The following is a 27,552-nucleotide window of genomic DNA, read 5'->3' as shown; positions in this document are numbered from 1 at the left end:
TCTCCTCTGAACATGAATTGCCTATTAAGAAGCTAGATGTAAAGTTTCCAAGGTACAAAATTAATTAGATAAAACATTTACAACAGAGAACCCTTCTGAGGTTTAATGGACAGTGGCTCAGTAATTCTGATTATTTCTGATTTCTAAAATACAAGTGATAAACCAAAGTCTATATTAAAAATAGTTCTTCCACAGTATGTGTAAGAATGAATAATGAGTCAAAGGAAATCTAAGGAGTATATTTATATTTAAGAATGTTTCCCCTTTTCATGTTTAGTAAGAGCCTGTTTTAGATTATGTAGTGATTATTAGCACATGCTATCTGGGACAAATATTGGTCCCAAAGTCTTAACTACTAATGTTGTTGTATAGGAAAGAATTGACCGCTGATGCCAGGGAGCTGAAAGGAGAGCTCTACTGCCTGCCGTGCCATGATAAGATGGGCATTCCAATCTGTGGGGCTTGTCGGCGGCCTATTGAGAGTCGAGTGGTCAATGCTCTAGGAAAACAATGGCATGTTGAGGTGAGAACTTCCCCAATCTGCTGCTTGCTGGAAATCATTACCCTTCCATTTTTAATACAATGTGTTTTCCTGATTTAATAAACAGATATTGCCGCTGTTTTTCATACACAATATAGTTTTAAATGAAATCGATCTTTATTTTGCATTTAGCTAGATTTGTAGCCTGTCTTGCCCCAAATATATAAATAGTAAAAAATACATGAAACAATAATAGATGAAACTGTTTCCTGCTTTAAAAGATAAATTTATTAATATATTAGGTCAGGAAAATTGTGACCCTCCAAGTCGTGTTGAATTGTTCCCAGGATAATCCATGATTAAGGATAGGAGGAGTAGGAGTTCAAAAACATCTGAAAGACCACAATTATTATTATTTTTTAAATCCTGTTACTAAAATCTATGAATAGTCTTCCAACATTTCAAGACAGGATGGCTGTAATGAATCTCTCTTTGTCTTTTGAAAGATAAGTATTGTACAGCAAGTACAAATAAGTACAAATGTTAATCTCAATAGGACAGTCAGGGAGAAAAATTAACTCATCTTCGTCAATTATATCAAGATATTTCATAGCTTTATAGAATGTCAGATTAAAATGTGATTGAAAAGCAACTAGAATCAAAGGAAATGCTGCAACATATGTACAATATGATTCTGTCATTGATACTACATTAGAAGACATGGTTCTAGACCATAAGTTACTGGTTGTACTGACTTTTATATTCTGTTTTAAATGATGTAATTCAAATTTTATGGTACAGTACATATTTGATGAATAGATCCAAAATATTTTTAATATTTTAAGATAATATTATGAATATTCTGTTTTGATATGTTTTGATATCAAGGTATTTCATCTTGCTAGTGGTTGTGAGAATCCAGTGTAGAAATATTACTAAATAAAAAAGCAAATGTCTAAAGAAAAGACAATATTCCTACCTTATAACCAACAGATATTTACTTAGGATTGCTGGGATAACAATGACTCAAAAGGTGCAATTGTGAACATGTTTAGAAGTACTAGAATTCAAGTTCAGCACAAATATGAGTGTTATTGGGAATGTTAGTTTCGTATGAAATTTGACATTCCACTACTAATTCTATATAATAAAGATGACATAGGATTTTGGAGTGAAACATGGCATATTTTATTGCAGAGTTTGATTGTGGAATATATAATTCCCATTTCTTCTTAATTATTTGATACAATTTAGAAATCAGTATGCAGTAGCATAAAAATGAAATATATTCAAAGGTGGTACTTTCTTAGACCATTGTTTCTAGTCCAGCATTATTTGAAAGCATCAGCACTTCCACAACAACATCCCCTTGGAGGAGGTGACTATACAAAACAATGAAATAACATGAGCTTGGTATCGCTGGTTTTGCTTTTTTACCATACAAAACTCCATAACAAATGTTATGTCATGTTTAACATAACTTCTTTGATAATGACCCTTTGATATAACATGTCCTTTTCACTTTATAGCACTTCGTTTGTGCAAAATGTGAGAAGCCATTCCTAGGACACCGGCATTATGAGAAAAAGGGTCTGGCTTACTGTGAGACTCATTACAATCAGGTAAAGTCTACTGTCGTTTATAAGATATTTTGTTTCTCTTTTTATTTTATTTTATTTTTTATTTTTCTTCTTCTTTTTTGACAGGGGAAACAAAGCATAATGTTTTTCTGTAAGATACAAATTTTGAATGAGAGAATTTTTAAAAAGATAAAATTTAAAGATATGGTAGATATACTAGTCTTAATAAGTACTTAATGTCTAGGAATACTTTGCACTTGGGATGGAAATGCAAATCAAATTGTCTCTAGCTTGGCTAACCATAAATAGCCATTCATAAGTATGGAGCAGAATGAAGGGCAGAAAAAAGAGAAGTCAGTGCCAAGAATTTCCTAGTTGGAATTTACTGGAAGAAAACATCATGTCTTGAAGTGGAAAATGAGGCATAATTTATTGTTTGTTGTAAGCTAGACTGCTGAAAGAAATAGATTATTTTTCACTGTGCTGTGCATAGTGCTCCTTATAAAGAAACAAAAAGGTGCTTTAAAAACAACCCAGGTTTCCTCAGCTTTCTCAAAGGAAACTGATCAGTAGCACTGCTCAGTTACAAGAGAATCTGTAGTCTGGGGAAATTCTCTAGGAATCTTTCATTGCTCTATGGCAGTGGGCCCTAACCTTTTGGGCACCAGGAACTGCTTACGTGGAGAGAGTTTTTTCCGTGGACCAGAGGCGGCGTGGTTTCATGTGCTGCCTGCATCCCGCAGATGGGGCTTTGCTTGTTTGCACGGCCCTATTTCTGGCACGCTGCGGACTAGTGCTGGCCCATGGAGCGGGGGTTGGGTACTCCTGTTCTATGGTGCACCACTGCCTTAGACGAGCAGGATCTCAAAGAGGCTTGCTGTCTTTTTTTAAAGGGCACATGGAGTTCCCTTTCCTCTCATTTCACATTGTGCAAATTTTTCAGAACTACATTTCAGATTAGGGGTTGAACTTGAGGGAAATCTTGCGTTGTTATCTCTTCATCCATTTTTCATTGCCTAGAGCTTATAACAGGCTCTGCTGTCCTTTCTTTCCTCTACAATACATTGATTTCAGTGGGGCAAATAAACATTAGAAGTATTTAGTGTTTGGGAGAGTCAACCTAGAGATATTTTAAATATTCAACTAAATTAAAAATACAGCTTGTTACACTGATGGAATACTTTCTAATTATTATCAAGCACTTATCACCAATTGAAGGAGCCTTCCCATATGATCAAAGGGCCCCTTAACTATAGAATGTATAATTGTTTAGTTTAATCTAAGGTCCTCTCAAACCTGAAAGAGATAAACTGGGTAACTGAAGTTAGATGAGTTCTTCCAAAGCAACAAGTATAATTCTTATTAATTTTTAGATATAAACTGGAGAAAAAATAATCTGAACATTATGATGGAAAACTCTCCTTCCTTCCTCAGATTCTCATCCTCTCATGGATAGATAAAATCAGAGCAACAGCTTTCAACTTCAAAAAATGTGGTTAAATAAAGCAAAGATTTTGCTCTGATTCTGTACTTTAAAATTGTTTAAGATATGCAGTTTTTAGGAATTAAAACTTGATTCTTTTAAGTTCTGAAAAAAAGCTGTGAAGGGACTGAAATTGAGAGCAATAACTGAGATCATTCTTCTAGAGGCAGCAATGAATAAACTGTAAGGGCTGAAACATTCCTTCCTTTGAATGAAAATTATTGCTTTTGTTCTTTTTTATGCAGCTCTTTGGAGACGTCTGCTACAACTGCAGCCACGTGATCGAGGGGGATGGTAAGCTGTAGACTCTCAATACACCCATTGCGGCTCTTTTCAATGATTCTTTTCAAATCCATCTACTGAATTTGGAACAACGCTATAGTGTGATAACATCCTATTCTTTACTATTTCTCACTAGTGGTATCTGCTCTCAACAAAGCTTGGTGTGTAAACTGCTTCTCCTGTTCTACCTGCAACATCAAGCTCACCTTGAAGTAAGTGGCCAGCAAAGGCTAACTCAGAAGGGATTTTCATAAGAAAGGGATTGAAATAAAAGAGTAATATCTTTAATGTGGTCCCACTACACATGGAATACTTTTTTGGGTGCTGATATAACAGAACTGAGCATCTCAAATGCTTGGTAGGCTTGAATCATTTCTCTGAGTATGGGATGCTTTAGCTTGGAACAGAGGCTAACGATAAAGTCTAAAAAGTCATTTATGCCACGAAGAAAGTGAAGAGGAAGACGTTTTATCACCCTCCCTTTTTCAAAACATTAGGACCAGTATCACCCAGTGAAGTTGCAAAGGAAAGCTATTCTTTATATATTATGCAATTAACCTATGGAATGTATTGCCTCTAGACCTGGTGATAGCTACTAACTTAAATAACTTTAAAAAGAAATGATAAATCCAGAGAGGATGAAGGGCTTTTAGTATTCAGTTGTATCTCTGATTTGAAATCAGCCTCCCTCAAATAGCATTTGCAGGAATAATAGCAGGAACAGATGTATTTCTACCTCCTACTTGCAGTCATTTAGAGGATCTGTTGACCACCAAGTAAAACCAAAACTCTGACCCAGCAGACTTACTCTTCTTGTGGGTCCAAACGACCAACTACAAAGATTGCCACAATAACATAGCTGAAATAATTGGTTATCTGTCAAGAACACATTGTAACAGCAAAGGGGAAAAAAACCATGATTAATTAGAAAAACTCTATGTAAGGAGGTTTCCCTGGATAAGGCCAAAATAGCAATCAATGAATTGTTTCTTTTAAATATATAAGAATTACAGTATTAAGTTTGTCCTTCATAGCAAAAGGTCATCTGCTGCTCCCACAGGAGAAACATAAGAATTATAACAGAATTGGAAGGGACTTGGAGATCTTCTAATCCAACCTCCTGCTCAAGCAGGAAACCCTATACCAGTGGTGGCGAACCTCCTGGCCTCGCATGCTCTCCTTTTCCTGGGCACAACCCACTGCATCGCCTCCTCAGCTGTCGGCTGGCCATCCAACTCAGAGGCAGCTTCTCTGAACTACTGGTGGTGGGCTGCGGAGCCCCAGAGTGCGCCGGTTAAGGGGCTGGCAGACTGTAGCTGCTGACGGTCACTGTCGGCCCCCGTGCACTTGCTGGCCTCTGTGTGCAGGGGCCGAAGGTGTCAGGCAGCAACCACCCTGGCCTCTACTTCGCCGTGCCCTGCAACAATGGCACCCCCACCCTGCCTTGCCTTGCCTCACATCACCCCATAGGATGAGCCTCCTGCCCACCACCCCACCTGCCAGAGATCCCCTGGATTGCCCCAACCCTGCCTGGCCTCCACAGGCATCTCTCCCCACGAGCAACATCGAGGTGACCACACCCACCCAGTCTGCCATGACCACCACAGCCACACCCACTCAGTGGGCCACACCCACCTGGCACCAGGCAATAAATAAGGGGGTTTTGGGTTGCAGTTTGGGCACTCAGTCTCTAAAAGATTTGCCATCACTGCCCTATACCATTTCAGACAAATGGTGACTTAAAAACTTCCAGAGTTGGAGCACCACAACTTCTGGAGGCAAGTTGTTCTACTGATTAATTATTCTAACTGTCTGGAAATTTCTCCTTAGTTCTAGGTTGCTTCTCCCCTTGATTAGTTTCCATCCATTGCTTCTTGTCCTGCCTTCAGGTGCTTTGGAGAATAGGTTGGCCCTCTCTTCTTTGTGGCAGCCCCTTAGATATTGAAACATTGCTATCATGTCACACCTAGTACTTCTTTTCATTAAACTAGTCATATTCCTGCAACTATTTTTCATTTGTTCTAGCCTCCAGCCCCCTAATTATTACAAGAATTATTATTAAGTACATAATAAAACTAAACATATCTAATAGTATTGCAGATACCAACAGTATCTTATGCTTGGATAGTCACTTAAGTATTCTATTTTAAACCATAGGTTGAACGAGGCACTTATTTGTATGTAGATTTACTACCAGGACTTTGGAGAATTTTGCCCCTTAACAGTAACTATAGGGAAAATGTACCTCACATCTTCCCTACTTAGTTTTCAAGCCCAACATGACTTTATGAGTAGAATTTATTGGTAATATATTTCTTTCAAAGGAATAAGTTTGTGGAATTTGACATGAAGCCGGTGTGCAAGAAATGCTATGAGAAGTTCCCTTTGGAGCTGAAGAAAAGGCTGAAGAAGTTGTCTGAGCTGACCTCCAAGAAAACACAACCCAAAGCTCTGGATCTGAATTCTGCTTAAACAGGCCTCTGCTCCCTTCACACGGCACTCTTCTTCCCCATTAGCAGTCATCCAAGACTGGTTAAAGGGCCCAAGACACACAGAGCCTCACTAGTTGCATCTAGTAATCTAAATGTTTTCTGCTCAGGTATAGTGCACAGAGTCTGGCCTTTGGGGGGGAGAAGCTGTGGCTGTACGTGAACATGCACTATTTTCCTTTTGTTGTAACTGTGTTTTGTGATTTTTTTTCATTTTTCAGTATTAAGAGAGCCAGATTTATACTATATGTCATAGTATTCTATGAATTGTTAAAGTAAGATGTAGAAGTGGGAGATAGATAACATTGTACCCTTTGTGAACATTATCTTAAAATGGCAAGGGACTAATAATTAAATAGTGAACTAACAATTTCAGTTAAGCCATTATGACAACGTGATAAATCTACACTGGTTTTATTAGATGGCTGTCCATATCACTGTAATGGTGAAGCTTGATATGTTTTCTTTTACCAACCAAATATTTCAGCTGCTGAAACAGATACTAATGCTTAAGCTAAACTTCCTACCTATTATACATTTTCTCACATTACAAAAAGCAGAAAATAAGACCTGAATGGACCAAAACAATTTAGCTAGAAACCTCTAGTTTTTGAGATATGCTGTCTCAGGCAAACATAGCTAGAATTGGTGATTATTCTGTTAGCAAGAAGGTTTGTGAATATCAATTGGTGTAATCCATATGCTACACTTTACAATTTCTCTTCATTTCTTTATGATTCTGCTAATGCCATTCCAAATAACCTATACTGTGTGGTATTATAGCAATACTTTGGGTTTTCTATTTTGAACCTAAATAGTTTGTTTTTGTAATATTGCACCATAGTACTTGTGTTCTTATGATCAGAACATGAAATGGAGCAGAATGATTAGTGCGGAGTAAGATGCTTATTTGGTAAACTTGGTTTCTCTTCAGTAATTATAGTAAAGATGTATATTATCTCCTGCTTGGTTTATTATTAGCAATTGTGATTGGCACAAGAAAGGTCATTTTTTAATCTGAAATCATACTTTTCAGTATAATGGAAAAGGAAAAAATGCACAAGGACTAGCATATTTTTTTTATAAATAGAGTAAGAGCAGTAAGCACATTCTCATTGAATGAATCACTTTCATCAAGACCTTCCTATGTGATCTAGTAATATATTTGAGCTTATGTGTCTGAAATGCCACATCCATTTAAGCAAAGTAAACAAAGTGTTATGTTTATGTTGTCTGCTCAGTCTATTAAAATGCTGCAACATCCTAGAGAAGTATATGAGCACTTGTGCTTCATTTTTGCTAGAGCAGCAGAACTGACTGATTACATTGCTGAAGAACAGTGCACAGGCATAAGCCAGAAGTCAAAACACAGAACACATTAATACTTATATAGTGGTTTAGCTATATAAAATGTATAAATGATAAATCAATTTATTGTAGTGATGTCATCCTCTGTGGTCATGTTAGATAAACATTCTTAATCCCTTACTAAAATAGCCTTTAATCACCATAAAGTTGAAGGATTTCCCCCCCCCCCCAGTGGTGCTATCACAAGTTTCAGCTATTCATGTTACTATCATAACCAGAAGCAAGTCAAAACACCCTGGGTGCATTATCGTACCCAGAAAAACATGAATTCTACCTATACAGCCTGATTCTTACAAGTACTTACTCCATAGCATACACACAGATATATACAAGTAGGTGCCATAATGGAACATGTTTCCAGCTCAAGTAATAAAAATAGTTCTCAATTTACAAGCACAATTGAGCCTGGATTGTAGTCTTTAAGCAAGGCACCCATGTGACTGCCTCTCTCAACAATTGCAATGCAAGTTCTTTCTGTTGCGGTCAATAAGCAACCGTGTGGGGTGGCCTTAGGATGTGGAGGCCCAATGCCCATCAGCACATGGAAATCTGCTACTGGCTGGAAGATGTCCATTGGCTAGGCCCACCTTGCTTCAGCTTGTACAAGGGCTCTATTTTCATAGTGATTCGGAAGGCTCCTTCTGCAAATTGCAAGACTCAGAGAAGGCGTGCATAGTGAGAACAATAGCATTTGCTAGCATTTTCTCCTCTGATAAATGCTAGCAAAGCCAGAATTCTGAAAGGATCTGAGACTCAATGTTCTGAAACTTTCAGACCATTAGCAAAGCTGATTTTCTGAAAGGCTGTGAGCCTGAACGTTTGCTAGCATTTTTACCAGATCTGAGCTCCATTCCTCCAGTGTGGGGGAAGATTTCCCTTCCTTACACAGAGGGCAGGAAAAGTCCCTCTTTGCACTGGAAGAATGGACCTCAAATCCTCCATTTGCAACCTTTCTTGCCAGCTTTCCCCATTGACTTTCTGAGGAAGCCGGCAAAGAAGATTGCAAATGGCAATCACATGATCACAGGGCACTTGGCAGTTGGTCATAAATGTAAACAGGTTGCCAAGTGGGCAAAATACAGTCACGGACAAGGATGAAAGTAGTGCAATGTTTTACAAGTGCTTGTAAAGTGTTTTTACGGGCCATAAAGTATACATGTTCCATTTGCCATTGTGACTGAATGACTGTTAAACAAATAGTCATAAGTTGAAGACTATCTGTGGTAACTTCTTCAGTGATCATAAAGATATAAACATAACCAGTACATGACAGATTTTGCTGTTAAATGCAATCAAACAGGTTCATATCATTTTATTCAATATCTTGAATGTAGATGCACCATACTTGCACTATATTCTTAAAATAAAATATTTTTTTCATATTTTACGTGCACTTTCTTTATATAAATTTATAAATGATTCCTGAAGTTAGCAAATAACTCTAATATTAAATGCACAGTTACTAACCACTGTAACATACTAACCCATTATCCTGTGGTATTGTTGGCATTGAGGGAATGGCCCCCGCTACCTTGGCCCTGGCCCAGGCCAGCTGGGAGCCAATGTACAATTTTGTGGTGGCCATCTTGGCACTTGCCCCAATGGACCATGCCTTGGCACTTGCCCCGGTCCCACCCCCTTCTGCCAGAGACCCTCAGATCTGTCCCACTCCTGCCCAGGCCCCCCATAGGCACCCTTGACGTGAATGATGTAGAACTGGCCATGCCCATCCAATAGGCCACACCCACTCCATCCACGCCCACCCATTAGGCTGCACCCACTCTGGCCACACCCGCCCAGCCCCCCCAGGGCAACCACAATGCTGATGCGGCCCTCAGTGAAATTGAGTTTGACACCCCTGATTTAGACAATCTTTAACTTATTAGCATGATAAGCCACTTCAATGTATAAGATTTGATGGAGTGTTTTCATTCAACATACTAATTATCTTTCAATGTATGGATGTAAAACCTTTAATAAAATGTGCACATATAATATTTTTACTCTGTACTTTTCTCTATCAAAAATTCCTGCTGGGTTAAAATATTGTAATTACTTTCTATAGTTGGAATGATAAGCACAGCTATGTATCTTTTAAACATAACATTAAAAACTATTTTACAAGTCACGTGTACCTAACTGTATTGCTTTTATTTCTATTAGGATTCTGTCTGTTTAATAAAATCATTGTCATAGTGATATTTTATTCTAATGCATCTTTCTCCATAGATAATATTCAAATATTATGCAAAATATTTTCCTTTCCAGTAAAATATGCTTTCATTCAATTAGGACTGATTATATTATGGTTGGTTACACAATCAGCCAGATGTTTAGACTGGATTTTTATCTACCTATCAAGTCCTTCCCAAGGACCTGGAATAGGCAGATGTTTGATGATATTAAAGGTATGGTTATAGGATGTAAACTGTTTCAAGTAAAGTTACTTTTTGCAATTGATTTATGGTGATTTTATCAATGCCAATAGTATTCAAGTGGTGCTCCAGATATTTTGGGATCTCATCCAATGGATATTGGTACTATTTTGGTTTCTTTTGCCAGTTATTCTACTTCTACTCGCAGATCTTTATATTTTGTGATTTTCTTCAGTTGTTTTCTATTTCGTTGTTTCCAGGTACTGCAGTGTCCACTATCTAGACTTTTATTTCTTAAAACAATTGTTAAATCTGGGGTGTTATGTGGCATGTTCTTGTCTGTTTGAATTCTAAAGTCCCAGAACACTTTAATTTCTTTGTTTTCTCTTAGTTTACTTTGTGGTCCCACCAGTTCCTGCTTGCAGGCATTTGTTGTCTGTTGCTGTCCCCAATTCTGGCTTTATGTGCATTCGTTCTTAAGACTTGGTCCTATGCAATCAGAATTAGCATCTCTCGTTCAATGTTCTTGCTCTTAGCCATTGCCAGGAGTTGTTACTTACTTATCCTGTTCCTTTTTTGTGTACTGGCCATGTAATACTTTGCTGTCTTTTCTGTTCTTCATTTGGTCTTTCCTGTAGGCCCATTGGGACTCTCAGGTATTCAGTAAGCTTTCATGGTATACTAGCTTCAATGCATCTTCTTCACTGTCCTTTAAATATTCTTCCAGTGTCCATTTTTCTTCAACTATTTGATGTACTTAACAACATTCCACACCTGTATGTACTTCTTATTGAATAAAGTCTATTAACATCCCTGCGTGGATGAAGGGCATAATTTGTTATCATTATGTTTTTGGTCTTCATATCCAGGGCTTTTAGTTCTGCTTGAGTCCAGTCCTCTTATCCAGCTGGTATCTAATGACTGGCATTGCTGAGGTGTTAATTGCCTTGATACCATTTCCTCCACTGAGGAAAACTTTAAGCTCTTCTTTACTCTCATGATGTATTTAGTTCCAATCTTCTTGATTTCAGCGTACATGAGGCATACAGCTTGAAGTATGCCCAGCTATTTGTAGTAATCTTATTCATCCAGACTCTTGATGTTAGGGCAAGTTTATTTCTTCAGTTTTCACTATTTTTCCCACTTGATGGTAACCAACAGCTACTGCCGATCTTGTTGACCCTGGTGATAATTAATCCAGTACGGGTTTCTGCAAATTATGTCTCACCATATTGTTTATGATTCCTATGATGATGATTACTCATCTCTGCATAATATAACAGTAAGATTAGTTACATTGTAGTTACTAATAAGCATCCTGAATTTTTAAACTATGTTACCTAATAATATTCCACAGGCCTCTAATAGCCACCACATAATTTGTCTCCTCTTGATGGATCCAGCATTTCTTCCTAAAAAAAAGTAATATATTTTTCTTTTAGAAATAGATATATTCCCAATTACAGCATTGATTTTTTTCAGTTTTGAATGTAGTACTGTTCTCCATAACTGTGAGAGTCTTCCAGATAAATTGCAGTGTCTACTTTATGATAGATCTGTATGTAACAAATGGCCATCATATCCACAACCTCTGATTAGGGCATAAAAAGTACATTCACTTTAAGTAACAACTTGTCCTACATTTTATTACCTTGTATATCATACATTGATTGCTACAGCTATTAATGTGTTTAACTTGTATTCTGCCACAGCCATCCTTTGATCTAGTCAGAATCATTAAGGAGTTTGATAAAAGCAAATTATGATAGATTATTCAGGAATTTATTTGGTTTATACAGTATTTGACTTAGTACCATATATTTCTGGAAGAAATGGAACTGCATGTATTATGTATTTGTGTTTAAAAATGGAGAAAATATTTGGAGCATATACTTAACATAAAACAAATATGCAAAATATATTGAGTTGCAACATAATGTGGATTTACATTTAGAATTCAGAAAATCTGCAGTATAGTCCTTGTCATCTTGATCGTGCTAATTTCACAGCAAACAGTATCAGCAACAGACATAGCTCATAAAATATATTTATGCTCATTTTTTTAAAAAAAAGTATTTAAAAAATATGGAATTTCACTTACACAGAAATATTACTACTCTATCATACATAGGTCTAGGACAACGTGTGGCCAGCTTAGTGCAGCTATCTCACCGCCATCAGCTTGCCGAATTGCCTCTGCCAACTCACTGCTGCTAAGTTGTTGCAGGACAACTCCACACAGCCAACTTGCTGCGGGACAACTCTCTGTGGATGACCAAGAGAGCCGGGCAGGCGAGCAACGTGTGCGCAAAGTACAAAGTGGTGATGGCAGCTGGAGATTTCCCATTTTCATAACTCTCACCATGCTGCTATTGCTGTTGCCAAGAGGCCAGAGACAGTGACGGATGTGTGTCTGTGTGTGTGTGTGAAAATGGGATGATCCTGGCAGCCACTGTCTCCCTGCTGCCCACTGCTGCTGCTGCTCTCCCCAATCTCTTCGGCCCAGAGTTCGGTGGCAGCGGCAGCAGTAATGGTGGGTTGGTGTGAAAATGGGAAATCCCTGGCAGCTACTGCTGCTCTGCACTCTGTCCACCCACTCACTCACCCGCCCACACGGCTCTCCATCAGCGGAGAGTTATCCTCCAGTGACTTGGCCATGTGGAGTTGTCCTGCAGGTGACTTGGCAGCAGTGATTTGGCAGAGGCGACCTGATGGTGAGCTGGCAGCTGTGAGTTGTCCCATTCCGGTCACACATATGCATATGACCATTAATTGCAGAACATCATACCTTCATCTCAATTGACAAGAGATGATGTGACTACTTTGGCAAAATAACAGCCCACATGCTGGCTGCTATCAATTGGTAAAAATACTTCAAGAATAAGTAAAAATACAATATGATTTTCATAATATGAAATAGCTTAGAAAAAAAATATCATTGTCTCCTCCTATACACAAAACATTGTAGTATCAACCATAGATATTAAGTTCCTTGTTCTTACACCAAACTATTCCAAGAAAACAATCATTTCCGCCAAAAGAATTGGTGGCAAAGGGCAAGAAGAACAAAGGCTGTGTTTGGTCAGATCTACAGCTTTGTCAGAAATTATCTGACAAAGCATAATTTTAGGTATGTTTACATAGGCTGAAATTCCGCTGTGGAAGCTTGTCAAATAGTATACAGATCATAGAAAGCAAGCAAAAAACTAAAATAGTATTTAAAAAAGGACACAACTGCAATTCTCAAACAATAAATACTATGTAAGTTTACAGAACTATTTAAGCAAATTTCAGTCTTCATTTGTAATAACATCATGCGAGCATATTCCAGAAATAGGAAAGAGTGGGTGCAACACTGAATCCAGTGGCTTTTTTTTTTAATTTGGAGACTAGTAGGCATATATGACACAGAGGCATATTTTATCAAGTTCAGGTAGTCCTCAAAAAATGAAATCTTCAACTCAAGAGCATGCTGTTTTCTTTCAATGTAATATATTTATAACTAAAAAATAGCAAACATCATTTTGCACTGTATTGCTGATGGCTAGAATACAGTAAGAATGTGATCAATACTTCCAAGGAAGGAGGTTATAATTATTAAAAAGATGGTAGTGTACAAAATCTTGATATGCTGATAGTACAACTTGTAACCAAGCCAGATATGATTAAGTTGCAGCCAGCTAAGACCACACTTATTTCTGGTATAGCAGCATTTGTATGGTTCTCTTCTCTTTGGTTTTTTTTTTTTAAAAAAGCAAAGTAACCAAATCTCATGTCTTTCAAGAGAGCAAATATTGCAAATCTGGCACAACCTTTGCATGATGATAGTTGCATCTTCAAACTGGGATATTGGGCCTTTTCTGTTTGTTTACAATGTTCATTAGCAAATGAACATATGATGTCAACAAGTCATCCATTTTGTAACCCTTGGAAAAAAGCAAAACAATATTTATAGAGATAAACAGCATCTACATATTAATCAAAACAGACAATCAAAAAGCCAAAAAAGAAACAAAAATACCAAAACACCTCACCAGTAATCAACACCCAGATGAGCAGATTAGCACCAAGATTAACATTAGACCAAGAGTCGAAGCAAACAACAGCCCAATCAAGCAACTGTCAAGACCACTCCCACCAACATTGACAAGACAAGCCACTAATATATAGAAAGAGAGCAAACCCCACTCCTTACTAGAATTGATATTACCTAATTTGGTAATGAAACGTCTGCATGGTGAAAGAGCACCAAGGACACCACAGTTCAACCCTGAGCTAGAAATATTCTATCGGTAAAGCAATATTAAATCATCCCTTGGATAGAGTTACAAACATTTTTAATAGTTGAAAGAACATCTTTCCCTATCAATTGATGCAAGCATTGTGCTATTACTCCTACTTAAAGTGTTATCTTTACACAAGCCAGATTTACTGTAAAGGCTAGTCATCTATTCTTCATAGAGTAATAACCTTAAATATCCTAAAACCAAGAGGAATTTATCCTTCTGACACTCTGGCCCAAGAAGAACATATTTCCAATAAGACTTTAGAGTAAATACTGTAGGAGAAATTGTCTCTTTCAGAATTTTTGTCTATAATGTAGAATAGAGAACTATTTTCCAGGCCTGAAACCAGATGAACTGAAAATTATTGATGACTACTTTCCAAAGCTAAGATATTGATTGTTGTGGAAAACCTATCTCCCCTCAATCATTGATTATTTCACAAAAAGGAACTAAACTAATTCCCAAAGACACCCCCACAGGAAGGATCTGCTTCAAGATCTGCTTCAATGTCTAAGAGTCGCTTCTACTTCTCTACAATGATTCACAAATATACGAGCACAGCTTCAGCACTTACATGAAATGCTACCCAAAAGAAACATCGAAAACTGTATATAGGAATGTGATGAATCAAACATTGTTTCTAGGAAATACAATAATAGACTTCCTGCTCCTTCATGAAATATGCTTAGGAAATGTAGAAATCATGTAGGCTGACAAAGTTTTGCTGGCTGGAAATCAGGCATCTTTCTTCCTTTTTAGCAACCAAGGGACTATACAGTTAATCTTTGATTTACAACCACAATTGGGCCCAACATTTTTGTTGCTAAATAAGACAGTTGTTAAATGAGTTATGCCCCACTTTACGATCTTTCCTGCCATAACAGTTAAGTTAGTAGCACAGTCATTAAGTGAATCTGGCTCCCCCATATGATCCTGGGAGAATGCAACAGTCATTCTGTAAATACATGCCAGTTGCCAAATATCTGAATTTTGATCACATGACCACGGAGATCCTGCACTGGTCATAAGTGTGAAAAACAGTCATAGGTTTTTTCAGTGCTATTGTAACTTTGAACAGTCACTAAATGAATTGTTGTAAGAACTACTTGTAGCTGCTCAGTTGTGATGCAATAAAATATTGGCTTGTCAGGCCAAATCTCATACATTTCTGGAGGATTGGGGAAAAGCTTACTTAAAGCTTTCATTTTTTTTCTATCCTTTTATACAGAAAATTAGTAGAAATATTCTTCATAATTTGGTGAGATACCACCAAATTTTAGAGCTGAACAATAAAAAAAGGACTAAGTGCTGTACTATATTATTTTCATTGTCCCTCTCTATAATGCAAGATCTTAACAAAGTTCTGTTTCTCTTACCAGAAATGTCTCACAAAGAATTCGATTTCCTCGTACCAGGTTCCCTATTGTCATGTGAAAATACGTGCTGCCACTGCTCCAGTTAGAAATTTTATTGAAGGGATAAAGAGCTAAGATCTCCTGTAGGACAACACAAATCATACATGTAAGACTGCTATAAAATGAAAAGATCACTATTTTTTTTTTAAAAAAAAAAAAGGGACGTGGCTATTTGGGGACATCAGATCAGATACTTCTAAGAAGCAATACTTTCATGAGGTTTTTTTCACATTACTCTGCCAACATCTTTTGATTTAAAATGGATTATTTTTAGGGAGAGCTATCCCTAGACCAGATTCTTCTAATCATGGATTGACCTTCCTCAGTTGTCACTATTACAATTCAGCTTGGAGGTTCCCTTTCACATGACTAACTTCATTTAGCAATAAGTTTATCATTTCTAGCTTCACCAGACCTAAGTACAAAAATTTGTTATGACTGATTTTATTTTTCTGTGAAGAGAGCATTTCGGAGAGCCAATCTGAGCAGTAAAGAAAATGATTCAGGCTTCAAAAATTGTTTTATCCAGTATATATTCTCAACAGAAATAACAGCAGAACTGATACATTCACAGCCGTGGTCAAACAGTATTTACTTATAAAAGGTTTAGACTGTCTCAATCTCTCACAATTCTTTACCTAAGAAATGCATTTAATTAATTCTAGCATAAATCAATTGTGTGCACCTTTTCCAGATTATAATTAAGGTTTTTAAAAAGATCTCTTACCTTAGTCTTTGAATGTATTATGGAAATCCCTTGCCTGTTGATAGCAATCAATACTATGTCAGGGAAATTTGGTTCTGATGTTTGCTAGTAAAATAGAAGAAGGCAGAATGTGGTTCACAGGGCTGTTTTTTCATATTGTAACATTAATTGTCATTCTGTTATTAAGCATTGGAATCACCAGAACTATGGAACAAATTACTGCAGAAATAGGGGTAGGTGAAAAGCTGCTCTTGAGAGGCAACTGAAATTGATTAAGGTCATGAGAATGAGTCCTCTTAGAATTTACAAAAGTGAGCAATCCGCAAGATATTTCTTTTAGACAAAAAACTTCAGATGGTAGGACTCCTCCTCCCCCCCCCCAGAGGCCTGGAACCATTGAACTGACCTTCACTTCAAAGAAAGCTGAACCAAATGTTGGCCAACGATATATGAACTTCAAGAAGGCAACTTTGGCCTCATCCACACTTTTTTGACCAAGTTTGTTGACAGCAGAAATAATATTCTGTAATATAATGTGAATCAAAACTAATCAGTTTTTTTCACATTAGAATTGTTTTCTTGGGTAGGGAGAAAGTAGTCTTTCCTTGTACCCACATAATCACACAAACTGATTACTTTAGAACTTTTCACTCCAGGATTACAAATAACATATTTTGCTATAGGCAAAAGTGATGGCACTGAGCACTGTAAATTATTCCTTCAAATTAAACCTCCAAATAAGAAATAAGTGAAGTGTTGCACCTATAACAAACAGAAGTATAACAAATATAAGAATTGCAGTTTCTGAAATGATTGTTATCAATGAGAAATTTTGCAAGAAGTAGATTAGATTTATTTGCAGATGAATCTTTGGGGTGGCATATAAATTATGGAAAATAAATAAATTATGGGAAATAAATCAGCAGCTTTACAATGCTGATCAAAAGAGGAAGACCAATGTAAGTTTTAAATAATATATAATACTAAAGTAATATAAGATCCTTTATACCCGTTTCCATTCCTCTGGAGATAGTATTGGAATCATGTTCTCAGGCACTAGTTCCTTCAGCATTTTAGGTATTGCAGCCTGTTGTGTTCGGTCACAGTTAAAACGAACTCTGAAAATCAGCCCGGCCAATTGGATAGCATCCTCTTTTGAGCACTTGTGATAGCCTCGCAGATACTTCGGCAGTTCCTGACATATAAAAAAGAGACGTTAGCACTGACTGAGATTATTTGCATATTTGAAATGATGTGTACATAATGAAAACATGAAAATATTTGTCCTGTGGCATCTAGATCTTATTTCTAGAAAGAGTTTTGCAAGATTTTTGTTTTGCAATAAAACACCAAACTGGAAGTAGAAAACCTCTGGTTCAGACACATTCTGAAGGCTTGCTTTTTTGGTTAGCTGTGACAGTTCCAAAACGTTATTTTAAGATACCTGCAGTGTCAGCTGTAAATTTTTTTTTTCATTTTTGTTCAGTTATCATGAGGAAGATTGATATTTTAATTTGATTAATTTCAGTTTTACCAATCCTATGTATACACCCAAGGGATCTATCTCAATGCTATCAATTATATTGTATAACCAGTATTCATACATGTTGTGAAATGTCTATATTATTACAATCATATATACAAATATATGCAAACAATAATTGATGCAAACATTCATTAAGGTAATAGTTCAGCCTGCTAGTGATTATTTCACTGCTATCATCAATCTTGTTTACCTGATGATAATGAAAGATACAATCAGCGTTCAAATCTTTCCCAGGTATCACATTCAGCCACAACTTTCTCATGAAATATACCTGATAATTCATAGTGGTGGGAAACACTAGAGAAGCAATGTCAGATATTTAAGTAAAACATTTCAAAGAGACATGTACAAGCACTTAAAATTTTTATTTCTATTCCTGATATCTCCTAAACTCATAGATATAAACTACATTGAACCAGAGCATGAGGAAAATAAGCTTTCTATAACAGTTGGGGAAAAGTTATATTATTTTTCAAGTCAGTTATACTTTGGGTGATAAATATTCAATAAATCCATGTTCCTGCATAAATGTCTTGACTATTTCAATACATTTTTTTCAAGAAGAGATGATCAACATGGAATTGCTAGCCAATTCCAAATGGGTTGAGATTAGAAAGATTTCATTTTTATCTTGTTTTGTTTGTGGTTGTATATTATACAAAAATAGCTCAGATAAAGCAAATCACCTTTAATAAAGCTAGGTCCCAAAAGAGCCCCTCCTCACTTCTCAGTTTTATGTATCCTTTTACTGATATTTAGCTGCCATCCAGATCTTTGCAGTTCATCTATTGGGAATTCAATCAAAGCAATGGCTTGGATGTATTCAGTCAAGCTCATCTATTACAATATGCTTGATTTAGGGTGGCCTGGAAACCCCACAAGTAATATGTAACAGCACCCTCTAATCAGGTTACTATACTAGAACTAAAATATAGTTATTATGACCAGAAGAATATATATTCTTCAGTGAATCGTATGCATGTTTACCTGAAAGAAAGTTGAGGCGCTTATTTCCAAATAGACATGCAAAACAGACATACACTGCAAATATTAATAGTGTCTAGGTTAAAGTCAACACCCCATATTTCATCTTTTCATGTCCATACCCTCTTTTCCTGGCCTATTCTTTCGAGTCCAGTCAGTCACCTGCCTCAAGGAGTCAAAGAAGTAATCTGCTTCATTCTGGCTGATCACCTAGAACAGACAATAAAAGGGAGCTGAGTTACAAAAAATGAATTATTAATTCTCTGAGATAACATTCCAGAAGAACCAGCATAAGAAACTGTCAGCTGCCTTTCTGGCACAGTTAAAGATGCTTTCTTATATCAGGATCATTTCCCTCACAGTCTGTTACTGTTTTTACATCATTAACTGGGTAATTTTTGTATAACCCAATTAAGAGCAGCAACTCCACTTTTTTTGTACTGGAGCCAAACTTCAGAATTAATGGAATTGAAGCTGTAGGTATGCATTGATTGATTGATCAAATTTATATAGCTGCCCATCTCAGAAAAGGTTATTTTGAGAATTAACAACACTCAGATAAAACAACACATGTATAAAACAATCATTATAATACGGTAACTGTAAGTGGCCTCTTTTTAGTTTCAATGTATGAGGGAGTTTAAAATGTAACTTTTAACATAGAGATTAATTTAACTTGTTTATCTTCATGGACTTGATACATTGAATGTTATTGTTGCTTATTATATATTTTTCGAAATTGTCTAAAGCTAAACGTTTTTGGACTGAGTGGCAAATAAAAGTCACTGAATTAAAATAACATCAACATTAATCCCTTAGAATGTAACTCAAACAGAATAAAGAACAGAAATGAAATAAAAACTGCAGAGCAGTGACAGAAGTGAGGCACAGTGGAGATAATACAGAATAAGATGACAAAACAGCCACCTGGATATATGAGGAATAAGAAGCAAAAATATTTTTAGACCCATCAAAACTTCTAGTTCTCCAAATCTCTTCATCAGATAGAACTAATATGCTCATGTCAAATTACCTTATCTGAAATCTTGATAAAGAGGCTAAATCCATCCAAGGAGCTCAATTCCATTTTGTTGCCAATCATCTGACATAGCTCCCATACTTTTGTGTTTGTTGCTACATCAAAAACCTGGACCATAAGAACAGGAAACTAAAATGACTAGTTTGGAAGGAAAAAGAATAGGTGCAGCTTGCATAGGTGTACAGACCGCTAAAAGTAGGCTATCTGCCTGCTTGGCTGTTTGTTTCTGGAAATCAAAGCAAAATATATTTACGAACACAATGTTATTATCAGATGGTGAAAAAAGCAACAAGATGACCATCACCATTATCATCCCTTATGATTTGCTCAAGTGTGCCTAAATGGAATCCGATAGATAGATTAGATAGATGATAGATAGATAGATAGATAGATAGATAGATAGATAGATAGATAGATAGATAGACAGACAGACAGACAGACAGACAGACAGACATAGGAAAGAAGAAAAAAGAAAAAAAGAGAAAGAAAGAAAGAAAGAAAGAAAGAAAGAAAGAAAGAAAGAAAGAAAGAAAGATTATAGGTTGCCCATCTTATCTCAAGTTGACTCTATTACCTTCTGATTCACCATAACAGTTTCCCTCAATAGTTACTTCTTCCAAGCTGACTTTTTATTTTTCTCTCTTCCCCACCCATTCCACAGAGGATGATGACATTTTTATCCCACCTTATATAACTCAAGAGGGTAAAGATACTTTACTCCTCCCTCCTATTCCCACCCTCCCACCCATAATAACAAATATTAAACCTGGGATATATATATCAATATGAAAATAAAAGAACTTAACCTCACCTGCTCTGTCTCATTTGGAAAATGAACCTTGTGAGAAATCTTGGTGATATTATTCTGAATTGCATCCACTTCTACACTGTGTGGAGCCCACTTCCGACAGCCACTCCTGAAGAACAGAAATACAAATGACTCTTAGAACTATCTTTGATGGAGAAGTTCTTAATGCTAGCACAAGACAAACAATTTTCACCAGCCTCACAGGAAAGATAGTTGAGATGGGAGTAAAAATAGAGACAACTAAAGCTGAAGGTTTTTTTTAAAAAACAACAGCAACAACAACAACCACAGTTTCTATCCATGCATGCAATAAAATATCATATATATTTTGGAGCAGAGAGTGAAGGAAAAGAAAACCAATTGCATTCACAAAAATACTTTAACAAAACCACTAAAGAATGAGGAGACTAAATTAATCTTTCCTCAGGAAAGGAAGATTTTCCTCTTCATAATAATTATAGATTAGTTTATACATTATATAGACTTTATAGACCTGATTAGCATTCTGTAATTATTTAAAGAATAAAAAGCATGAGCCAATCACAGAGTATTAAAAACCACCTTGTACCTCATCACTTTTTGGATCCTATGTCTGCATTCCAATGCCAAGTTCTCCTTCAGACGAGTCTCAGTGAACTTCTGAACATGTTTCAGCAATGATTTACTAGGTGGAAAAAGGCCTGTACAAAGCCACAGTAACTGCCAACCACTGTTCAGGCTATACCTGCCAATGTGATAAATAATTTCACAATTTGCATACAAATATTCAAAACCTAAGCCAAAAATTCTTCAGACTTAGAAATCTATTGGGCAATTTAGACTGATTTTATGATTTGTGCTTACTTTACAATATTTTTTGTTGTGAAACTCAAGAAGTTTCTGCAGTCCAAATGCAGCCTCCCCCCCCCGACCCACAGATCAATATGTTGTTTGTTGTTGCAACCACTGATATAAAATCTATCCTATTAAGAGAACTCCCAATTTATTGCTCCAACTTGGCACGTCCAGTGCCAGCCAATTTGAAATATTTGGTTGGAAATACTTTTTCGTTACCTGTTGTGGTTTTCTGTTAACTGTTTCAAGATCTGACAGTAGACCTCATCTTGCAGAGTATCCTCCTGGATTGCTACTAAAAATATCTGGTCAGTAAGTTCCACAGGAGATCTCTCTTGCTTTGAGGGATAATCTCCCATGTATTTCATAATGGGTGAGCAAAAAAATATAAGGAAATATGTACCAAAAAAATAAGTATAACTACAAACCAACTCAATACTCCTTCTGATTGCAGCAAGTAACTACTTAGTAAATGCTCTTTAGTAGAAGCTACATTTGACTATTAAGATAATGCTCTCTTACATACCTATCTTATACTAACTCATTTTGTTGCCCAAAACTTTTTGTTTTGCCCCAATTCTCTTAGCATAATTAATTTGTTCGTTCTGGCAATCACCCTTTGTTCACTCTGGCAATCACCATTAATGTAATTTTTCTCCTGGATTATCCAATTTGGTTACCTAAAATCTAAATCCACTCTTCATCCTCTTCCCAATTTTCTGCACTCAGATAAATTAAACCATGTCAAACAATTAACAAACATGTAAAGGTATTTATCAATACCTATCTGTTTTTTCATTTTTTTAATTAAAAATAGCTCCAAATCAGGCACCAAAGCATAGAAACCAGTTCAGAGACAATAATTATATTCTGCCCATTACCAAATAAACTGACTTTAGCATGAAGGATATCAATGAAGGTCTGGCAAGCAAAGTCCAAGAGGTCTGGATTAGAACATACTTTCTTTAGCAAAGGCCTTTTCAGGGGCTCCCTAGAATGAGCCCACAGATGACTCCGCCCTCGGGACTTGGGTAAAACAGCCTTGCTGATTGACTCCTTCTCAGGTACTCTAAAGAAACATAAAACTGTTTCAAACCATAGTCTGATCAATACAGACAACTAACTTATATCTATTGCTTACAGGCTAATATACCCTAGTTAGAATTTGGATTTCCCTAAGATTCTCTAGCCCTACCATCACTTACTACTCAGAATTAGAATTAACTCATAAAGTAACAACAGAACAAAGCCATTTTCACGTAGCAAAATCCTATACCTCTCTGTTAACATCTGTCAGAAAGAATCAAACAAATTAAAAAGTTAATATGGATATAAATCATGTTGTCAAATGGTGATTTTTTTTCTTTACAAAAGGGGCCTTTAGGAGTGAGGGGAAACACTTGAATGTTTGAACTGGAATCCAGAAAATGTGCAAGTCTATCAGGCTTTGAAATTAAAGAGCTATATGTAAATTAAAGAGCTATATGTACTGGGATGATCTGTTATGGACTGATGAAAGACCCAGAGACAACATAGGACTGAACTACAGATCAGTCTTTCTAATTTACAGACATGGCTGTAATGAATGGGAGTTGAAGATAGAAGAGGATCTGTCTGTCTCTTCAATATACCGACAGGGTGACAACGTGGCTGCGGCAAGGTGACGCTGGCAAGTTGTTGCAATCAAGCTTGTATGTTCTACAGAGGAATATCCCATGTAAATGCAGTAAAGCAGCACCATTTCCCCCCCCCAATGCCTTTTGGGTGCTGTGATTATTTAATGCTAATATCCCTTGTGGCACTAATCAGCACTAGTGCAGTCAGTATTAGTTTATGAAAGCTAACTTTAAGATAGCATTTTAATATTGAGAGGCAGGAAAGCTCTTTCTGTACTTCACTCCATTTTTTGTACATTAGAAACAACTATTTTAGTGATGTCCTTCATATAGAACAATCACACATGGACCAGATACCCTTTCTGAGCAGACCAGTATGGAAGACAAAATAGAATTTACTCTAGAAAAATAGAATGTACTCTAGAAAGAGTACAGAGAAGAGCAACAAAGATGATTAGGGGACTGGAGGCTAAAACATATAAGGAACGGTTGCTAGAATTGGGTATGTCTAGTTTAACGAAGAGAAGGACAAGGGGGGACATGATAGCAGTATTCCAATATCTCAGGGGCTGCCATAAAGAAGAGGGAATTAAGCTATTTTCCAAAGCACCTGAAGGCAGGACAAGAAGCAACGGGTGGAAACTAATCAAGGAGAGAAGCAACCTAGAACTAAGGAGAAACTTCCTGACAGTGAGAACAATTAATCAGTGGAACAGCCTGCCTCCAGAAGCAGTAAATGCTCCAACACTGGAAGTTTTTAAGAAGAGACTGGACAGCCATTTGTCCGAAATGGTGTAGGGTTTCCTGCCTGAGCAGGGGGTTGGACTAGATGACCTCCAAGGTCCCTTCCAACTTTACTACTATTATATTATATTAACTAATACAGATTTTAATGCAATACTCATTGATTCTTCCTCAGTTAGGCTTAAAAGGTGATAAAGGTATGCTTTTCAAGGAACTGTATAAACTGTATAAAACATAATAAAGTATACCTGAAGTGCTCATAGGAGAATTCTTCCAGAGTATATGGCTTCACATTTGCATTTTCTTCCTCAGGTTCTTCCACATGAGAGTTTAGAGATACTAACCTCCGTTGTTCAGGTGACATCATCAGCAAGCTCTGGAAGAATATGGTCATTTGAATACACTCCATTTATTGCCATGGCAGCAACATAATATCAGAAATTAATTCCATGTATGGATTTTCAGGCAAAGATTTGTGAGCAGGATTTCTCTTTCTGCTAGGTTTGCTCAAACGTGTTTGTCAGAAAAAGACAAGGAAGGCAGCATCTCAGTGTTTTTCTCATGTTAGAGGATTCATCCCGAAAAGGATTCTCAAAGGGGCTAGTGCTGTACTTGAGCAAGACCAATGGAATACATTATGAAATTTAGCAATTAATTATTATATATCTAAATAGTTAGGCCAATGGACAATATTTTTTATCTCACATAGATTCTGATAACAATCTTATAAGAATAATCACATTTATAACATTATATTAGTTACCTATGGATTACAGTAATTTTCTGTGCAGGCTTGATTATGCTGTTATATAAAGCTATGCAGGAAAATTAGTACCAGGGCAAAGTTAACTTTTAAGACCAAAAAACTAAAAACAAAATGGGAATCTGTCTGAACATCCACTGTTAAACATAAAATTGAGGTCTCAAGTTAAAGAGAAAATTCCAAGTGGAGAGTAAAACATCTTTAAATCTGCTGTTAGAGATAATACTGTAATAGTTCAATATCCAGATATGTAAATTAGCATGTAGAAAGAACAGTTGAAACTCTACAAAGTCTATCAATGCCTAAAAAGATTGATATTCCACATATTGAAAAGAAAGAGACAATATCACTTATTATTTGGAATCATTAATCTCTTCAATCATTAGAAGCCTGTTTTCAAGTCATCAGTTTTGAAAAGATGCAGAGAAGTGGTTTAGGACTGATTACTATGCTTGTTGGATTGAGGCTATTACAAGGGATTAGTCAAACATCATTAGAAGGAACAGCATAGCATCTAAACTGTAATCTGTTTTAATCTGGTCTCTGTAGGAATCAGGATGGCCTAAGATATCTCCTTTACTGCAATTAAAAAGACTGCTCTGTGTGACTTTTTAAAAAAGAAATTCTTGTAATTGAAAAAAATGAAGTGGGAATTTGGCTTAAGTATTCTTACAAATTAAATCTAGCTAGTGACTGAAGTACTATGCCTTGTTTGCCATCTGGCTAGAATGGAACAAGATAAACTGGAGTGGTAAAGAATATCTTAGAGGTTGACAAAGAGCTATTTTAGAAGATTGCCCTTCAATCCTTCTTTTTTCCACTATTAGTTTACTATCTTTATTATTCAGGGGATAGAGTGGCAGTCATTTGTCAGAGTTAAGCATTGCATCTGCATTATTTGATCCTTACCAATATTTGACTGGAAGGCTTTGTAACTGTAGGGATGATATAGATGGTCTCTGATGACACAAGCCCAGAACCATTGGTTCGCTCATTTTGAGCAGGGATCCAGCCTTGATTTTCTCCTAGTCTTTTGTCTTGGGTTAAAATCAACAAGTCACCCTTTTTGAAGGCCAAAATGGTAGTGTCACCTGGAAAATAAAAACTGAAGCATATTATTTCAGCTATTATACATCAAATATAAAATGTATGATGAGTCCTCTTTCTGACAATGACAAAATACCATTATCTCTATGTGTAAGCATAGATACTTCAGACTATGTCCTACAGTGGCTATAACATGTTTAATATCAGTGTTTTCTACCACTTCTTCATCTAGTAGAAAAAGATTGCATTATATTTTTTACTAGCATTACTAGGGGGAAAAATAGCCTGATGATCTTTTTCTCTGCCATTGATAGGGTACACCACTAGAAAAAGTCAAACTACACAAAGATAATAAGTAAGATACTCATGAATTCCTAAGAAAGAAACTGAAAAAAGCCTAAGTAGAACTTGGATAAGAGAATAATATCAACTGGCGGAAACTGGGAGAAAGAGCCCAAACCCATGTTTTTCTAGCCGATCTTGTTTCTTCAGAAAAGAGTGTAAAAACAATGTATAAACAAACTCTTTCAAAAGAGAGATTATGATAAGCAGGGCGTTTTTTGTCATAGAATGCCCAGAACGGAGTACCGGCACCCTTTTTGGATGGAACCTTGTAGGGTAGGCAAGGTGGGTTATATGAAGTGTGTGAGTTCCAGCACCTTTTTTTTTTTTTTTTTACAAAAAAAGCACTGATGATAAGGATCTGATACATCTGTAACTGTTTTTGCATCACCTTACTATGCCTACCCCATATTACTTGGCCCAGTGGAGAATGGCATGAGAATGGATCCACATATTGCACATGTTACTCTCTTTTTCTTCCTTTTTTTTTTCTCTTGCACTTTATATTTCTTTTCAGGTTTAATTTGTACTGTCTTTTATTATTTTTAAATAAATATTGTTAATTGTTATGTCTTACAGCACAACATGCAGTTGAACTTTTTCCTCTCCATGCTATAGATTTTTTCTGTTGAACAACAACAAAAAATAAACATATCTAAATTACCTTGCAGTTTTTTGTCTTGTATTGCCACCGCATAAAGTGATCGCTTTTTCAATCCTTCCAGGAACATGACTATTAATTCTGCAATTGCAACACTATTGACAGATGTTAAGACAAACTCTTCACCACGCAGTGTGCTAAGGGTGCAGCTTTGGCCAAATGTCTTGACTCCCCTGCAGTCACAAAATATTTCAAAAGAAAATAGTTTGTAAAATGGCAAGAAAACAAAAATCTGATATCCTTCAACTTCTAACATATGCAAGGAGTAAACATTTCTAAACATAGAAGTGTTCCAAATGGACAACCATTAGTGCTACCAAAAAATCATATTGTATAGCTTTTCCTTCTTTATAGATATTTTTATACAGAAAAAAATAATATGGTAAGTAAACACAGGAGGGTATAAATCAGTGGTTCTCAACCTGTGGGTCGGGACCCCATTTGGGGTCGAATGGCCATTTCACGGGGGTCGCCAAACCACGCTGTCCGCCATTTTTTTCCCTTTTCCCTAGCTGTCCTACTCCCTCTTATTGGTGGCCACACCCACTTGGGGGTCACCACAACATGGGGAACTGTATTATGGGGTCACGGCATTAGAAAGGTTGAGAACCATTGGTATAAATGGAAACTCAGAAAGACCAAAAATGGAAGTCCAGATACTGTGTAAAATCCTGTGAACAAAGCATGTATAATCAAAATAGTT

The 27,552-nt window shown here is 36.5% G+C and overlaps 2 protein-coding genes across 6 annotated transcripts in view; one reads left to right on the top strand and one right to left on the bottom strand.

Moving 5' to 3' along the window:
• LIMS2 (LIM zinc finger domain containing 2) overlaps positions 1-9,320 on the top strand; it is a 35,979-nt gene extending 26,659 nt beyond the window's left edge. Inside the window, exons 7-11 of the mRNA XM_039347140.1 lie at positions 373-523; positions 2,011-2,103; positions 3,790-3,838; positions 3,963-4,038; positions 6,151-9,320. Of these exons, the coding sequence (XP_039203074.1) occupies positions 373-523; positions 2,011-2,103; positions 3,790-3,838; positions 3,963-4,038; positions 6,151-6,298 (517 nt within the window). The 3' untranslated portion in view covers positions 6,299-9,320. The remainder of the gene's footprint in view (positions 1-372; positions 524-2,010; positions 2,104-3,789; positions 3,839-3,962; positions 4,039-6,150) is intronic.
• A 107-nt stretch (positions 9,321-9,427) lies between these two features.
• The window catches only part of MYO7B (myosin VIIB), a 70,524-nt gene continuing 52,399 nt past the window's right edge, over positions 9,428-27,552 (bottom strand). For 3 of the 5 annotated variants that reach the window (XM_039347125.1, XM_039347124.1, XM_039347122.1), the window contains 16 exons: positions 26,853-27,022; positions 25,709-25,890; positions 24,285-24,412; positions 22,588-22,745; positions 21,896-22,049; positions 21,411-21,566; positions 20,846-20,951; positions 20,029-20,142; positions 19,118-19,205; positions 18,202-18,308; positions 17,475-17,660; positions 16,872-16,988; positions 16,487-16,570; positions 15,721-15,840; positions 13,871-13,984; positions 9,428-11,470 (listed from right to left, as the gene is read on the bottom strand). In XM_039347125.1, coding sequence (XP_039203059.1) covers positions 13,895-13,984; positions 15,721-15,840; positions 16,487-16,570; positions 16,872-16,988; positions 17,475-17,660; positions 18,202-18,308; positions 19,118-19,205; positions 20,029-20,142; positions 20,846-20,951; positions 21,411-21,566; positions 21,896-22,049; positions 22,588-22,745; positions 24,285-24,412; positions 25,709-25,890; positions 26,853-27,022 — 1,960 coding nt within the window. In that variant the 3' untranslated portion in view covers positions 9,428-11,470; positions 13,871-13,894. Of the gene's footprint in view, positions 11,471-13,869; positions 13,985-15,720; positions 15,841-16,486; positions 16,571-16,871; positions 16,989-17,474; positions 17,661-18,201; positions 18,309-19,117; positions 19,206-20,028; positions 20,143-20,845; positions 20,952-21,410; positions 21,567-21,895; positions 22,050-22,587; positions 22,746-24,284; positions 24,413-25,708; positions 25,891-26,852; positions 27,023-27,552 lie in introns of those variants that run through there. The other 2 variants (XR_005557145.1, XM_039347123.1) reach the window with 2 other exon arrangements.

Source organism: Crotalus tigris, unplaced genomic scaffold (genome assembly GCF_016545835.1).
Source record: "Crotalus tigris isolate CLP2741 ecotype Arizona unplaced genomic scaffold, ASM1654583v1 scf7180000018053.2689490, whole genome shotgun sequence".
NCBI lineage: Eukaryota > Metazoa > Chordata > Lepidosauria > Squamata > Viperidae > Crotalus > Crotalus tigris.
The sequence above is the reverse complement of the archived record's forward strand: the minus strand, read 5'-3'. Positions and strand labels throughout refer to the sequence as shown.